Genomic DNA, 18,477 nt, shown 5'->3' with positions numbered 1-18,477 from the left:
GATTAAAATTGTTTTAAAACAAATCATTTGTTTAAAACAGTCCTTTCCCAGATGAATAATCAGTTTCTAAAAGAGAATGAAAAATGAGGTGCAAATATTAAATATCAGATGTAGTTGATACCTTTACAGTTCCGTACTCTTCAGCTTCTGTTTTCCTCATCATTTCTCAACTTATCCAGCTCCCCCCCCCCCCAAAAAAAAAAATCCTTGATGCTGCACTTATGGCAGAACTTCCAAAATCACTGCTTTTTAGGAACAAATTCTAGAAAACTGAATAGCATGCACTGTTCCACAAATATTTTTCTAACATTATCATGACTTTTAGAATTGACCTTCATAAAGAACAGTGATCTTGATGTTTTCTTTAATAAGAATTTTGAGAGTAGCTTTACTCAGAATGTGTGGAATTCATAAGGCTGAAGTAACATTGACCTCACAACCTGTGAGGATGCCTGTTAGGAGAGAATGCTTCTAGAACATGGCCATACAGCCCAAAAACCCTACAACAACCCAGTGATTCTGGCCATGAAAACCTTTGACAATACATTGAACACTGACCTAAATTGTTACATTTCTGACAGTGTATTTTCCAGGAAATAATGTGTCTTTCAAATGAAAGATGGTACTCAAATTACTATTATTGGTGCCGTGATAATCAGCTCTGTTTGAAGCAAAAAGGCTAACTAACCACCATTACATCTATTCTTACACTCTGTTTTTTCAGTTTAGAGTATTTTTATTGGCAGATGACAGACTTGTAACGTCAGATGCCTGAAAATGTAAGTGTCCTCCAACAGTGTGTTAAAATAATCTTTCTAGGCAATCCCTCATATAAGGCGTTCAGTCTCCCATATACATTTCTCTAAACAGATGTATTTTGCTCTTCTGTATAATCCTTCTTCCTGGCTTTTAAAATGTGGAAAAATATATTTCCTTTTGCCAAAGCTTCTCTAGTTACTGGAAAGATTTATGAAATAAATAAACATCAGAAGGCAAAAGTCATAAACAGAGTTCTTTCTGGGCCACCTTCTTGCTGACTGCATGAAGGTGAAATAATGCACTCATTTATGAACACTGCAGCCTCAGTCTTATACACAGGGTCTAGGAATAAGAGACAGAATACATGTAATAAATATGTGCAAACTCCCAAAAATAGCCTTCATGAGATGACATTCCCTTGCTGTAGCTGTAATAAGTAACACTGGCACAGAGATTTTCCACCAGGGTGCTAAGTCTACTAGAAGACTGCTCACACTGATGTAGAAATTCTCCATGCCAAAAACCAAAATGGTATAGCGGCCAGTGTTTATATATTAAGAATGATCAAAATCTCCATGCAGCAGAAATCCATCATTAATGTTCTTGCTTTAAATCCCAAGGTGATCCATACAAGGCAGGATTCTAGGGAATCCTGCTTTGTATGGATCACCATTTTATGTGCCACCTCTCACCTCAGTTGAGATAATTGAAAATAAGTAAATTACTTTTGCATTTTGGACTCACTTTGTGCCATTTGAGGCAAACTGAAAATAAAGTGTAAAGTTGGATAAACAGATCTGGGATATTTTAGTATCAAATGAACAAGTGGGAGTACAGAGGGATCATCCCTGCCTCAACAATCCTCTACCTAAGAAATATGATTAGAATTATACAAGACACAGCACAACACAGTGAGATGGATCTTCTATCATTTTCAGCTTTCATCATATTCTGTTCCACAAAGAATATACTTCAATGCCTGACATTTACCTCAAAGACTTCCTCATCGAGAATCCTTGTTCCAAAGACAGTGATGCCATTGGTGTCAATGATTGCTTTGTCACTCCTCTCAAGTGGTTTTGTGGCTTTCTTCTTACAGTCCACGATCATGGTAACAGATTTCTTCTCCACACTTATGGCTACCCGATGCCACCTAATGCAGGAAGAAAATTATGGAGGTTTTTTAGGGTAAAGCACATTTTTTTCGGAAACCACACTCCCAAATATCAAGTATTTTCATATTTACAAAATTATATTCATTTAAAAGATTAATACCCCACCATTTTTAAGTTAAAATCTGCTGACTCTCTGCAACAATTCTAACTTCTGCTAAGCAGTGTGCCTTTTGTGGGATCCTCAAGAACAGGGATTCGGAAAAAAATATTCATGGCCTTCATGAATACCTTTTTATGGTCTCAGAAACACCCTAAATTGAAAAAGGTGTTTGTTTTTTTAAAAAAAATGGACAAATGTTCTTTCTATAACCCTCACAAAGGGCAATTTTGTAAAGTTAGGGGAATTTTAGGTATAGGAGAATCATTCTTAAGTCAACAGAAAGTCAATATCTATTCACTTCTTTCTTTTAATAGAGCCCTCTAATGAAACTAGAATTACTTAGAGGAAAATGTAACAGGAACACCACTTCAGGGATTAGTATACTGAATATGTAATCAGGACAACTATAACTTTAATACTTAACAGAGTTTTAAGAACTATGCAGTACTATGAAGATCCTCATTTCCAAACCCCAACTTTCAGCATTATTTGTGGTGCAGGCACCTCTGTGCCTCCTCCTACTGCTTTGCACCAATGAGGAGAGAGTCATGTTGAGAGGGGATGGTTACAGCTGAAAGTTGAAGCTTGGAAGATGAGACAGAATGAGTATCTTTGCTCTGTTTAACAGGTCTTTCCAATGCCTGGCCCTGCCCGAAAAACTGTTAAACATTAGTTAAAGTAGTCCTGTCCCAGATCCAATGCAGCAAAGCCTCCTCAATAATGCATGGACAATTCCTTTAAAAAACATAAAAAATTCAATGTAGATATTCCAGTCCATAGAAAATGAGTATGTCCTCTAAAGACATTGGCAATTGCCTAATCCTGATACAAAATGTCCACCTCACAAGTCTTTGCAAACAAAACTCAAGAGTGTTTGAAAAAGTCTTAAACTTTTACATATATATATTTTTTGCATTGCTGTTGCAATTATTTGCATATTGTGATGATATAACTTGGGCATACACCCAATCACTGGGCTTGCAGATACCAGCAGCATAATTGTTCATAAAGAGGTCAGCTGTACATATTCTAGCTCAAGGTCCTGCATTGGGCAGAAGATCTGACGCATTAGCTGATAGGGCACTTTTCAGCTGTATAATTCTAAAACTCTGTGAATCTGTAACATGACAAGACTGCCACACATCAGCAAGATGTGTAAAGTCAGACTACAAAAAAGTGTTTCTGGTAGCTACTCTACCATCCTGGTAACATATACATTTGTTCTGAGAAAAAATATGTTCCAACCATGCAGTCCCTGACATTAATAGCCAATTTAGACACCTTACTTCAGCTGTGTTTTTGGCTGTTGCTGTTGTACTTACTTCCCATCAGCAATATTGACTGTTCTGAAAAGGGGATAATCTTCAGGTGCAGGCTTTCCATTCTGATCTTCAAACAGGAAGACAGGTGATCGACCAACCTCAATGCCAACTTGCTGAATCCCTTGTTCATTGTAGATAGATAAAAGAAAAGACTGAATTCCCTTCTTAGGCTTTACTGTAAATACTATTGAAAAGTCTGCAGGAAAGTTTCCACCTGATGAAAGAAAAAAACAGAGTCACAAATTTTGCACAGTTATCACATTTCTATTGAAAACAACTATTACAAATTCAAATGCAAAACCATTTATTGATTAAAGGCACTGGGGCATCCTTCCTTTTCATTGTCATATACCATCAAGTGATTTTCAACATACGGCAACCCTAAGATGAAACTATCACAGGATTTACTTGGCATGAATTGTTCGGAGATTTGTTTTTGCCTTCCTATGAGACTGAGGCCCCTTCTACACTGTCCCTGTTCTCTGTTCATCTTGAAGAAAAAAGAGTGGAAAATCAAGTTGAAATTAGAGTATCTTAACATCCCAGTGGGATGGTCCTTTGCACAAACTGCATCTCAGCAATGTAAAATTGCCATTAAACTGGCTTTGCTGGAATTAAATGGGTTTCAAATTAGGTAAACCCCTCAAAGCCACTGAATGTGAGAGCAGGCTTGACCCAATTATTTTTAAGATTTTAAAGTATTCCTATTTTAAGTTTTCTATGCCCTTGGAGATGTTAGTAGAAATTTGATGCACTTACTTTTTTATAAGGCTGCTTTGATTCTTTTATTCTAGAAGTGCATAATCTAAATATTTGATCCAGAATTGAATGATAGTTTACCTTTTTACACCAATGTTGTCTGTCAACCCCAGTTTCATTCTGCTATATTCATATTTCCTAGTTCCATGAAAATCAGTATACAACAGCATGTAAAAGGGGTCATGGCATGACTTGCATCTTTCCAATCCTGATTTAGCATTTCTTTTGCTCATGATCTGAAATTTAATTCTGTTTTGATTCTAATTTTTAAGAAAACAAATGATCCATGGTCCTAGGACAGTGCAGCAGAAGCTACAGGAAGTAGCAGAAATATTATCCTCTTTGAATGAAGTCCAACTTCTGAATCATAGATCAAATTGTAACGCTGCTTCTAGCCACCCATCCATGGCAATTCCAGCCCTCTCGGATCAGAAAAGGAAAGGGCATACTGGGGTTTAACAAGATACAAAGAATATTCAAAAATACAATTGTCCCTCTGTGCTTGTGTTTTGACTTTTGCATATTTGATTATTCATCAATTCTGTTTTAAAATGTTCTCTCTGGGAATCTCTAGGTCCACCAGTGTCTCTATGTCCAACTTTCTCCAGTCATTTTGGAGGACCTGGAGATTTCTGGAGAAATGTTCTGTCAGGTTAAAAAAAACAAATTTCTTTATTGGAATTTTTTTTTTTTTTTGGCTTTCAGAATCTATTACCTTAGCAAATGTGAAGAGCTGACTTTTTTCCTGAACATTTAAGAACAGGAAAAATTCTGGACTGACAAGCATTTTCACAGTTCGGGACTTGTCCTGCACAAATTTGCACATGGCTGCTTTGCACAGAAAGCAGCCTTTTTGTACAGAAACAAGATTTTCTGCACAGGAGATGTGGCGAATTGTGAATTGTGTTTTTGAAGCAGCATGGTTTTCAAAGAGTTTCTGACAGTGGAAAGGAAATTGCTAGGATTCCTTCAAGAAGAAATTTAATGAAGAATTGCACCCATTGTAGCAATAGGCTGGGGAAGAGAAGACAGGATCCAATCAATCTATAGACTTCACATATCGCAACCATGTCCACAACATAGAGGCTCTGAGAATAGTCTAACATAATTTCCTCCAAATTGTTATAAAGTATTTTTAAGCTCAATTGCTTGGGGTGGGGGGAATTAGTAGGATAGTTAAGGGACTGGCAGAGGCTGATACCAGCATGTTCTCTCATACAGATCTAAATTAAAATGCCAGTCCAACTACTGAAAACTCATTATACCAATTGGACATAATATAGCATCACTTCCAAAAGTTCATTGATTTAATAGACCTACTAAGGGATGCATCTGCAGCCCCTTCCACACTACTCCTATATTCCAGGATATGATCCCTTCAACTATCATGGCTCTCCTTCAACTATCAAGCTATGGAATCATAGGAGTTGTAGTTTAATAAGGCAGATAATTCTTTGTAGCAGACATATACAATAAAGGAGAATCCTATGCATGAAAAAACCCACATCATTCACAGCTTTTGTTATGACACATCATACCTCTTTAAATGCATACACATCACACCTTTCTAAAAAGTTAATTTAGGTAAAGATCCGTGAAAGGAGAGGGGAAGCAAAACTGCGGGAAGGAGGGCAGAGGGATGGAGGGCTTCAGACTTGAAAAGAGACAAACACCTGCCTTGTCTGAACTGCTAATCCAATCGAAAAGATATGCTGAGAATGCTTAAGGCGGGTGGCATTCATTCGTCTAGTCTAGGCATGTGCTTTCAGTCAGAAACAGCAAACGGTAGGAACCCTGTAGGAAGGTCATGGACAGGCATTTGGCAGCTTGCTTCCAAACTGTGCAGTGGCATTATCTTTCAGTAAAGTATTATCTTAACTATCTTGACTTCTGGGGATGGAGCAGAGAGAAAATCCTCTCCTATTCTTGCTGTTGAAAAAAATCTAGACAATCATCTAGTTTCCTGCTGATGCTGCACAATTTCTAGCGAATGAGAATTTTATATTGCAAGACTTTTTTTTTACTATCTGAGTTGAAATTACTATTTTTTTCCACCTGAAATAAGATGTTAAACATGGCACAAATGCTTTAAAAAGTTTCAAAATTTGAAAAAAAATATATAATTTATAGTCTTGTTTTCAATATTGGGTTCATTGTTGGGTAGGATTTGGCATCACTTTAACTGTCATGGCTTAAGAACTCATGAAACTATAAACCCCAGGAATCCTTGGCATCGAGCCATGGCAGTTAAAGTGGTATCAAACTGTGTTAATCCTAGAGTGTAGAACCATTAAGTGTTTCAGCATATCCTTTCTCATCAATGGGGAGAGAATTTGCAATGTTTTTTTCTACTTTTCTGCTAACTATTTGTCAGTGGGAGAGGTAGACAGTCCCAGCTATACGAAAGTCTTGAAGAGCTCCACCCTTTTTTATGGGTCAGCCTCACTTCCATCAGAGGACACTTTGGAAAAATAGTTATTTAGCTAGAACAAAAAAAAACCTATTTAAGCATTTGATGCTCTTCTGTACTCTTTTTATTCCTTTATGTGCCTTTATTTATGGCTAACCTTTCAGCTGTCCTTCTTATCCCCCTGGCACACTTTATCTACCTCTCTGTCCCCAATAATTAGTCATTATTTTGTGCCCGCTATGTGTGACTCCATACTCATTGGTGTCTACAGCTTTGGGGCGGCATTTGTCCAGCTCTCTCCCCTCCACAAACATTCAGGCTCTTCTAATTTTGCTGGTTTCTCTCTCTTGCACTTGGCTGTTGACATATGTCTAGGCATGCCTCCAGCCAGATTCAGAATCAAATGTATAGATATACACAGTTGTCATTGCTCGCTGGCAGTGCTGTCATTATTCCCTGGGACAAGTTATTCTAGCAATGATGCTCATTAGTTTCCATTTCTTTTACAAAAGCTGTCTCCAATCTATGTGGCATATGCACATTGCAAAATAAATGTACTGATATCTATTGGAACATGCAGCTATGCTTCACAGCATGTCACTTTTCCTTGTCCATTTTGGCCAAAATTTGTGATAGGGATAGCTGCTAAATGCTAATCCTGATTCATCTACCTGCCCTCATACTTTATCTGGATTTATTTTGCTGTGCTGTGCATGCTCATATAGTGTAGCTTGAAAGTGTGCAGCAGAAGCAGAGCTGCCTTGCTATTAGGCATGATTGAGAGTGTATCTGCATTGTAAACTTAATGCAGTTTGACACCACTTTGCTGGCACAGCCCAATACTATGGAATCATGGGAGTTACTATTTTAAAATGTCTTTGCCCTCTCTGCTAAATAGTGCTGTTCACCAAACTACAAATCCCAGATTTGAGCCATGGAAACTAAAGCAACATTAATTTTACAGAGTAGATATACCCCAAGACACCTGCCTTGGCCTACAGACTTCTATGGGGCATGTGGCTTCCCTGCCTTGCTGTCTGCGGGGGAATATTATGCTTTCTCTTGTGCCAAAATAAGAAATCCGAGTAGCCCCTATACAATGAATTAGCACCACTTTCCCATAGTCAGGAAAATATCCAGGGTTGGTCTTTATTATAATCTCAAAAACAATTTTACTTCTGTAGCAGTGCAAATAAATCTTCATTCATTTAAAGCATTCATTTGTCATTTCTATGAAGTTCAAAGAAGTGACCTTATCTGCTTTGAACTGGGTTATCTAAGTCCACACTGCCATATAATCCAGTTCAATGTGGATTAGATACAGCTGTGTGGAAGGGGCCCTAGATAATGGGTATATGATTGTATACTAAATATATTGGGACATAAAACATAATTGGTCATGCAGGCTGAGTTGATATGGACTTAGTCCAACCATTTTCCCATTCATGTTCAATGGATATGATCAACACAAAAATAGTTAAAGTAGCATGAGATATTTTACATACCCAATATTGTGTACTTGGGTTTTTAAAAAAAGATTATTTGTAGTAGCAGGAAAAGACATGAGATGGTGTATACTAGAAGATGGTAAGCTAACCTCTGGCAGAAGGGGAAACAAAATACAAATTTCTTCATGTTTCATACTATGGCAAAATGCTGAGGAGTCCAATCAATACTTCATATTGCCTATCATCTTCTGTTCTGCTAGAGCACTATATTTCAAAGTGCCTTTTCTTTCTCGCTCTATTCAAAGTGTATTCTTTTATTCACCAGTATGTCCCAGAGAGAAAATCTCATCGGGCCAAATGGGGACATCAAATGTATTTCCTTAGCTTACATCCAAGGCAAGAAAATGTGCAGATATCTCAAAGGAGTGTTGGGGAGCAAGCAGTGTAGAATCAAAGGCTATTTTAATTTAGACAACTGCCAACAAACAGCATGATGACTGTATTTATTTTGGCATTCAAAAATAATGACCAAAACAAGGTAGCTGCTGAGCCTACAGTGTCATTCCAAAACTGCAAACACTGGGAAACAAAACAGAAACACAACCTAAACTAAGTTAACATGAGATTCCTTTTTCCCTGAAGTAATGTCTTCTCTGAGCACTAAGTCTGGCTTTGGCAGAGGGTGCTGATTCCTTTCTAACAGCTTCTAAAAGGCAACGGTCCAATGACCACTGAAGAGTTGTCAATGGCAAGGTCACTGCGATTTAAGGCTGAGTGACAGCTCCACTCCACCAGCAGTTCTTATGTGTGTAAGTGAGCCTTTTAAAAACTCTGTGGCTGGCAGGAAAACAGTGATAAAGCAACAGGACTCTTTAATACTGTGGAAGAGCAACCTTGGAGGGTAGCCAAGCTGGTTTGAAGCAACAAGTGCCATTGTTTCTAACAATCTTAGAGCTCATTTTCACCACCAATAATGGCATGGTTGCTGCTGCTCAGACGGCTGGCTCCTCAAGAGGAAATGTTTCTGTGATACTACCCAGTGGCACAAAAGAAACTTTGAAACCTATTGAACTGAATGGGACTGAAACCATCAATCTGCAAGATAGAAACAGCCATAGAATTGTACATTCTAGCTCTATACTAAATCTCATTGTTGTCCTGAAGGTTGTCACCTGTTCATTGTTTTAAGGAATTTTGTGAGGGAAAAAAGTCTTATTTTGTCTACTCTTTATTTCAAGAAATAGTTCCTTGCTTAGAAATCTAACCACATGCACTTCAACTACATGTGTTTATGTGTGCGTATCACACTTCTAACAAAATAGATTCTGTACCCTCTTAAAAGGTTACACTATAATAAAATGTGACAGTCTTAGAGGTGTGACTTAAAGGTGTCAGGCAGTTTCAACTAGTTCAATAGTATGGATGGAAAGAAATGTTACTGGACCTGACAGTCTTTATGAAAATAGCACTTCCACATCTTTCAGTTGTTTTGTAAATGAATATGCACCTGGCCTTGAGCATTAAAGGTGTATTGTGTATTCTTGCATGACAGAGGTAGGACTGGATAAGAGCTACAACTCTATGGACCCTTCCATACAGCCATATAACGCAGAATACCAAGGCAGATAATCCACAATATCTGATTTGAACTGGCTTATCTGAGTCTACACTGCCATATAATCCAGTTCAATGTGGATTTTCTACAGCTGTGTGGAAGGGCCCTATAATTCAGAGATTGATGAAGCTTGAATTTCTCCTTTTCCTCCTCCTCCTCCTCCTCCTCCTCCTCCTCCATCATCAAGTATTCACAAAACAATGTTTTCCATTTAGTATTGCAAAATCTATAACCTAGATTTACAGACCCATAAATGCTATGTATTTAGTAATACATCATATACACATGCATAAGTTGACCTCATACAGTATATATGTCAAGGGCAGAGTGTGATGATAAAATTATGACTTTTGATATGAACTATGGATAAGTCATGGGTCCTTCCACAAAGAGGTTGAAACACCAATGCCTCCTCAGGGGAGCAGCCATCCCTGGGTGCTGTTGCAATTTACTCACCCAGGGATTCAATAAGGTCAGAAACAATACCATTGCAGACAGTAGAGAGCATTGGGACATGTTATCTCAAACCAGATTACACTCTTGCATTTTGCCACTCTAATCAGAGAAGGGACTGGTTCTTTTTTTAAAAAAAAAAGAGTTAAGGTACAGTACTCACATGGAAACTACGGAGTAGTTTTTGCAGTTGGTTGACTAAATTTTTTAGACATTAATGAGTATATAGCAGACATGGGCAAACTTCGGCCCTCCAGGTGTTTAGAACTGCAACTCTCACAATTACTAAAAGCTGATAGACTGTTAGGAATTGTGGGAGTTGTAGTCCAAAACACCTGGAAGGCTGAAGTTTGCCCATGCCTCATATATGGTGTTTACAGACCTATTGTCAAACTAAGGGCCCTTCCACACAATATCAAAGCAGAAAATCACACAATATCTGCTTTGAGCTGGGTTATCTGAGTCCACACTCAGATTATGTGGGATTTTCTGCCTTGATATTCTGGGATAGAGCTATGTGGAAGGGCCCTCAGTAAATGCTATTGGCAGTTCAATTGCATGAAGAAGGTCTTTTCAGTTTCCAATCAGGGTGAAAAGTATGAAACAGTGCCTAAGCACAGAATCAGGTGGCAACAGAGAAATGGGCTAGTTGTTTCTTAATCTCCAAATTCTTGCAAGGCCATGTTGCTATCCAGTCCAGACAAAACTTCTAGCATTGTAAGAGAGAAGCGGTTTTCCTGTAACTCAATAAATCGATTATCAATGAAGAACAAAAAGAGCTGTGATCTTAAGAATGCGTTGTCTACTATCAATGACTTAGCTAGTTTAATATCTTTTGATGAGATCCTTCATATTGAAAGGGATTTGAGTGGGGGCTCCTGACATTTTGAAAGTCGCTTTGTTCTCTTTGTTTCCTTTTTATTATTTGCTTTATGCGCTGTTGCAATTTGTTATTCTTATTTGCTACACTTATTACATTTCCTTCACAAAGTCCTGTTCTATCACTCTATAATGGAGTGGAGGTGACCCTAGAATGGCTATGTGTCAATGTAACACAAAATCCTGGCACGTTCTATCATGTTGGTGAGGCTTTGTGTATGGCAGCAATGATTGGGAACTTGGTTGACATTAGAGGACTCATCACCAGAAGGTTGGCCTTCAGTAGACAAATTAACTACAGCAAGGAGGAACCTGATGATGGCATGGAATGTCTGTGATCTGCAGTGTATGGATTACATACACCAATCCAGTCATGAATGTTCAAAACTGCATTATTGCATTTATCATTTTGTATGAAGTTTCATTCAATGCACACCTCTTAAGAGACTCAGCATAATTTAATGATATTTGAATGACTTTGGAGATCAGCGTTTGAATGCCAACTCAGACCTACAACCTCATCACACGACAAGTGCGCCCCAGTTGAGCAACGGAGCCCCACACAGCCCATCACACTGTGTAGCCTCACTTCCGGAGGTTTTCCATTTCTCAACTGGATCAGCAGCATCCTAGGATGTTGTTCCACCAACTCGGGAGCCTCCTCATGTTACATTTGGAATATTGGGGCTAACACGGTGACAAGCCACACAGCAATGCTTCCCCGCATATAATGAAGAAGAGTCGTTGCCAGTTGGCCAAGGCATGTGGCACCAGGACTGCCCCACTGCCTCACCGATTCACCACAGAGGTTGGCAAATCAGCACAGGGGACCTCATCAATGTGATGAGGTCCCCAGAAACTCATAGGTGACCTTAGGCAAGTCAAACTCTCTCAGTCTCAGAAGAAGGCAAAAGCAAATCCACTCAAAACAAATCTTGTCAAGAGTATTCTATGATAGGTTCACCTTAGTGTCACCATGAGTCAGAAACAACGTGAAAATATTCAAAAACATAAGTATACAGATAGCTCCTCCTCCCTCCATGTTTTTGTGTCCCATTCACAAGTAGTGAAAGGTGGTATTTTAACCAGGGAGGGATGCAAGGGTTGGGGAACACAAAATTGATCACCATAAATCAGAAACAACTTGAAGGTACACAACAACAGCAATGCTTCTAAAATCCTTTTGGTAAAGGTTGGTTACGAAAGATTTTAAAGAAATATACAAAGAAAAAGGCATAGAAATTAATACCTGAAATAATAAAATGCAGTTACTAAGACCATGATTAAAAACAAATTCTATGAAAAGCGACAGTTGAAAATATTTGATATTAAATATTTAGTTATATTAAAAAAAGTCAGTTGGTCAGAAAGGTGACAGGAAGCGAGCAGGTGATTATCCACAGGGCATGGTCTCCAAAGTCCTACTGCTATAAATACAATGGCAACGTCTCTTGGCCTGACTCACTTAACAGTCAAAGACAAACAGCAGAATCTCAGGTAACTGTATTCAAAACTTTCTTAGGCCCCTTCTACATCCAGTTTATCTCCTTTTAAATGGATGAAATGGCATTGTAGACTCATATAATCCAGTTCAAAGCTGATAATGTAGATTTAAAATGAGCCCAGGGTTTTAAAAAAATAGGTGGCTTAGTTGTTTCATCACTGGGCTATGATTAAGGCTGCATCTACACTGCCCTATATTACAGGATCTGATCCCAGATTATCTGATTATCCCAGATTATCTGGCAGTGTAGACTCATATAATCCAGTTCAATGCAGATAACCTGGGATCAGATCCTGTGATATAGAGCAGTGTAGATCCAGCCGATGAAATCTGGGTTTGAATACCCTGTTGGCCAAGACAGGGTGATCCTGGGCAACTCACACACTCTCAGCCCAGCATCTGCTGTTATAAGGTCACCTTCAGGCCAACGAAATCAGAAATGATTTGAAGGCACATAATACACACAAGCAGTGAAACTGGAGGATGACCAGAATTAGGTGCCGGAGAGAATTTAAGCTACCACATTTCAGATCAACTCAAGTGGAAACTCATAATTGTGTTCTTTCTGCTGCACAATATGTGTTAAAGGAAATGGGGGGATTTTTTTGTTTTTTACTAGGAATGTTCAGAGCTAGCAGTTTGAGCTAAGCAGGTACTGACATGGGCAGAAGCATACTCAGAAACCAGACAGGCAGCAAATAAATGAGTAAGCAGCCTATATTCAGGTCATTGGGTGCACAGAATATGGTATATTCTACATCAGACATGGGCAAACTTTGGCCCTCCAGGTGTTTTGGACTTCAACTTCCACAATTCCTAACAACCTACCAGCTGTTAGGAATTGTGGGCATTGAAGTCGAGAACCCCATGCCTGTTCTCCATGAACCCTGTTGAGCAGGCAACTGGAGTGTCACTTCTCTGTTCATCTGCAGTAGTACAGTTACACAACAAAGATTCAGTTAAGGAATTCTTACTCTAGCAGTGACTAAGACAGCACAGGGACTGTATATGGCAACATATATGGGCAGTTTTGCTTCACATCATCTTCTAACACACTAAAAGTAAAATTTTCCAGGTTCAGACAAGAAATACCAAACATGTAAAAAGAACCTTACTAGATCAGACCAAAGATCTATCTAGGTCTAGAGCAGTGGTTCTCAACCTGGGGTTCCCAGATGTTTTTGGCCTACAACTCCCAGAAATCCCAGCCAGTTTACCAGCTGTTAGGATTTCTGGGAGTTGAAGGCCAAAAACATCTGGGGACCCCAGGTTGAGAACCACTGGTCTAGAGTTTGGGAACGCTATTTTGGAGATAACATCTTCCAGAATCTTTCAGCCAGTTTAGTCAGGCTCCAGAAATGAGGATTTCAATGCATACATTCAAGTTGTGATCTAGTTCATCATTCAGTTCCCATAGTGATCAAATAGGTATCCATGGGAAGCCCATAGATAGTACTAGCACCTAAAGACGTCCCCATGTGTATTTTCAGGAACTGGTATTTTGAGTCACGGCATAAATAGCCATTGTGATTGATACGTATTAATAATTTTATTTTCCATGAAATTGTCAAATAACCTTTTAAAACTAACCAGTTTCATGACCATGTCTATAACATTCTATAAACTGAAAGTTTACAGAAACATTTTTTTAAAAGGTAATAAACATAGGCTGTCATCATACAGATGTACACAAACACATAAACTCACCTGGGTACAATTGTTTGGTTGGGGCACTGAGTTGTGCATGTTTTGAAACTCGGTAGGCAACATCTGATCCTTTGGAATTCCTTCTGTTTGTGCAAAATCCTGCTGTTTTTGAAACTCCTTCTGGAGAATTATGAAACTCTAATGCTTTGAGCACATCAACTGCTTCAGCTGAAAAACAAAAGAATGTGTATCTGTAATTTACACTTCTTCCAAAATATTATCCCCCTTTTTAAAAAACGGAACTGCTATACTTCATAGCTTTTACAGTTCATATAATTTTGTTTACCACTGGCAAATGTTCTCATGGTTAAAATCCTACTAATAATGGCCCATTTCCTTTTCACAGGAGACAACTGGGGCATGAGTGGCCAAGCAACATTTGAGTATGGTCAAGAAGGCAAAACTTATTAATGAGAAAGAAAACATAAATCAGGAGCAGATGTAGCAGTTTGTTTTTGCCAGTGCCTACTGGGGAACACAAGATTCCAGCCCCTTCTGTCCTGTCTCACCTGCTGAATTAGCTGAATCTATTTGATTGTATTTGCAGCCATTGCAGTAAGATGAGAAAAATAAGGTAAGTGGAAAGAGGACTGAGAAAATGAGACATTTTAATAGCAGCTGAAAATTGGATAGCAGAAAATTAATTGGGACTGACCCTGCCATATTGGAGCAATTGGGGATAGGGTGGTCCCACTGGACCAAAGGAGGAGTTAACTCTAGACTTTACAGGTCCTAAGGCACTATGATTCTACTTTAGCTGTTTTCCTGGTTGTCTAATTCCTGTTTGTTGCCATATGACTGAGAAAGGAAGCTTGGGAGAAGCAAAAGGGGGCTCTCCCTTCCTAAGCTGTTTTGGCAACAACCAAGAAGTAAATATCGAGAGGAGAAGTTACGTTGCTTTTTTTCTATCTTGGGTGGGGGATTGGGGTGCTGGGAGGTGTAAACTGGCCTCATTCCCAGCTGTGCCAAACTGGTTGGGGGTATTGTCCTGCCACCGAGGCAGTTGTCATACACATAATCAAATCATGACTTGGGTTCAAGGAAACATTCTTATTTTCAGCTTCGAAGTTTAATTCAGTTCTCCACATGCCTTCTTTTGAAGAAAGTCAACTTGCTTTAAGTGGATTTTTATCTTGCCACCGAACTGCCAAATTCTGGCAGCAGCTTTAGTGATGGACTGGGAGATGGCAATCGAATATTCTGGTTCCAGTGGTAACGTGATACCCTCTCCTATTTTAAAAGGATGATCCTTAATCTAGATTATTGTAATATGGTGTAGAACCAGATAGACACCCGACTCCCTTTTAAGCACTCCATCTGCTACAGACTTCAGCTATCAAAGTTCTGCAATGACCTTTGGCTTTGGCAGTATGTCAGGAACCCAGAACAGTGTGAAGTCTGGGCCTCAAAGAAGTTAAGTAATTTCCTACATTCACCTCTGCCCCACACTTTGCTAGTTCTTTCAAAGCAGATGTTTTTACACCAAAGGCATTCACCAGGAGCAACTCACTGCAGGAAAAAGGGTTTTGTTGCTGGGGCTCAGAAAAGGGAAACCATCAAAGGCCAAATCTAAAACAAAATTGGGAGGCTTTCGAAGCTGCATCCATGGTGGCATGGTCACAACAGAATAAAACTTGGTATGATTTGGAGTCAGGAGTAAAGAACATGTATGACTGCCATGTCTTGCACAAATTACTAACTTGAGAAATGGTGAGGAAAATATCTGATTCCTGTCTACCAACTAGGAGTACAGAAGATATATGTACAGTTTGTCCTCCATATCCACAGATTCTATATCCAAAGGACTCAAACATTTATTGATTGAAAATAGTTCAATAACAAAACATCAAAAAGCAAATCTTGATTTTGCCATTTTAGTATGTGATACCATTTTCCTATGGAACTTGAGCATCCATATACATGAAGGCTCCTGGAACGGAACTCCAGCAGATACTGAAGGCCCACTCTATTAATTTTCTTTCTACATATCAAATGTATCCAGCTTATGGTCTGAGAAGTGATTACCAAATGTGTGTGCTTATCTCTCATGTTTTCCTTATTGGGAAAATCTGCTTTCCCCCTCTCTTTTTTAAATTTTTTACTCAAATGCACACAGCTCAAACTATGTGTCTCTGAAACCTTACATTAACCTACTTTAGAAAAGAGGATATAACCATATATTTATTAATTAAAAATATGCATAACATAGTCACATTATAAAAAGGGTATACCAAAATACACATCCGTTTCCATTCAATGGAAGACACTAGAATTTTGTAATCGATACAAATCTGCCTATACAGTGGAGAATTCTATTTGCATAATGGCCAGCCAGGTCCTCAGCTTCTTGCATTAGAAGTAATATACATCCATCATGACAAATAGCAACTGATAGTATGATTCTCTATTAACATAGACAGTTAATAAGATGATGAATTGCAGTTTTGACTAATTTTGGTAAATGATTCAGGCCAAGTACAATAAAATCAGCAAATCAAACCAAGGATCAGTCTACATTGGTCACAGAAATTGCTATTTCACAGGGGTATCAATGGCATAGAACCATAGCAGAAAACAAATGTGGGTAAAGTACAACACTCCCAAAGCCCTATGAAAATGAATTTCAGTAGAAAATAATTCAGAAAAACTAAGAAAGAATGCATATCTGATTTTCTTAAAACGCCTTCATGTTTGCCGCAAAACCCAAATGAAGCCCCAATTGTTGCACCTGTAAGTGACTTCTCGTGTTTTCAACCAAGTTTCAGCAAAAGAAAGCACTACAGCCTAAACTGGTGGGCAGGAATGAAAATTCACCCCAATCTCTACTGCAGTTGTGCTTCCCCAGGATAAAGCAACTCTAAGAGTATGGGTATGGCTAATATACACACATACCAGAAAAATCTCTTGTTAAGAACCAACGGCCCTTCTACACGAGCCCTGAAATACGAGACAAACTGGGCTAAATGATGCTTGCTGAAAATGTGCACTGAACTACATCAATGGCTGAAAAACGCGGGTTAAAAGGATGCCCTTAAAATCTGAGGTCAGCTGAAAAACGTGTACATGCGCATCACTGTATATCCCTGAATTCAAGAAAAGCATAGGACTTCATTGTGACATGATGGTGTGGACTGCCCCAGTACATGTGCACATTTTAAAATCCTTAATGAGCTGATGAGGACTGTAAACAGATGGAGCCAAGGACACACAGGTAGTTAAATAGAAGCACAAATGGAAAGCAATTCCCATGAGAACACTCTGCAACCATTCCTTTGATCTCATATTTATGAAATTAAATAGAGCCTGAATTTATCCAGTGGGCACCAGCACGGCAGGAAAATGACCTCAAAGGAAAGTGGGGTTCAAGAGGGCAAACATAAAGGTAACAAAAGAGTAAGGAGAGATAATGACAAGAAATCTGCTTGTGTGAGTATTTATATATCCACATCACGACTTATGAGGACCAGTGCATCTTGAAACATCAATAAAAAAATTAAAAATAAAACTTCCGCCAGATGTTCCACATCCATTTTGCAGATTTCTAAAATCTGCTACAACTGAACCTGTTAGGACACCAAGTGACTATTTGCTAGGACTGACAGCTCCATGTTTGGACTTTCTTTCAGGTGTCATGTTTTTTTAAACCCACTTCTTTGTCTCGCTTTAAGTGGCTACTCTGGAAGGCCCTGATAGGGATTTAATTCTTCACTAGGTTTCTTCTCAAAGCAATGAGTAACTTCAAAAATGTTCTTCCCACTTTAAGAAAGTCTTCAAAACCACTCAATTTTCAAAGGCAATCAAATTTCTCCTATGCAAACCTTTCCATAAAAGAGACAGCATCTCTTTCATGAAAAATAATATTCCAAATTAGAAATATTAATTTCGGTGCAGAAAAGGCTAGTTTCTATGCAAATAAACTATGTGTGAATTGTACACACTACACAAAACAAATCTCCAATTAAGTCATTTTTCACACAGAAACTAATATTCTTGCAGTGAAATATTATTTTTCATATAGAAAATGTTTCCTGTGCAGAAAATGCTATTTTCTGGGCAAATCAGCGCCATGCAAATTTTACATAGAAAAACTCTTTAACTACGAAGATTCTGATCTGTCCAAGATTCCTTCCATCAGGGTTTTTCTCAATACTCAAAATTACGTTTTTCAGCAATTTTCCAAATGTTTCCAAGTATTCTTTCAATCCCTACACAGTGAATATTGTGTTGTTTCTAAAAGACTAAACAACACATCGGATTATCTTCTCCCCTTTATGCTCCTAATACTGGTTTTGACTTTAAACCTTTTCTCCCTACCAACCCTAATCAACTATCAAGAGAAAGATTAA

At 38.5% G+C, this 18,477-nt stretch overlaps 1 protein-coding gene across 1 annotated transcript in view; it reads right to left on the bottom strand.

Moving 5' to 3' along the window:
* The window catches only part of COL11A1 (collagen type XI alpha 1 chain), a 299,114-nt gene that overhangs the window by 255,570 nt on the left and 25,067 nt on the right, over window positions 1-18,477 (bottom strand). The window contains exons 2-4 of the mRNA XM_060774023.2: window positions 14,132-14,299; window positions 3,357-3,570; window positions 1,750-1,912 (exon numbers count right to left, since the gene is read on the bottom strand). Of these exons, the coding sequence (XP_060630006.2) occupies window positions 1,750-1,912; window positions 3,357-3,570; window positions 14,132-14,299 (545 nt within the window). The remainder of the gene's footprint in view (window positions 1-1,749; window positions 1,913-3,356; window positions 3,571-14,131; window positions 14,300-18,477) is intronic.

This window comes from Anolis sagrei, chromosome 4 (genome assembly GCF_037176765.1).
Source record: "Anolis sagrei isolate rAnoSag1 chromosome 4, rAnoSag1.mat, whole genome shotgun sequence".
Lineage (NCBI taxonomy): Eukaryota > Metazoa > Chordata > Lepidosauria > Squamata > Dactyloidae > Anolis > Anolis sagrei.
Note: the sequence above shows the minus strand (reverse complement) of the source record. Positions and strands in the feature narration are given on the sequence as shown.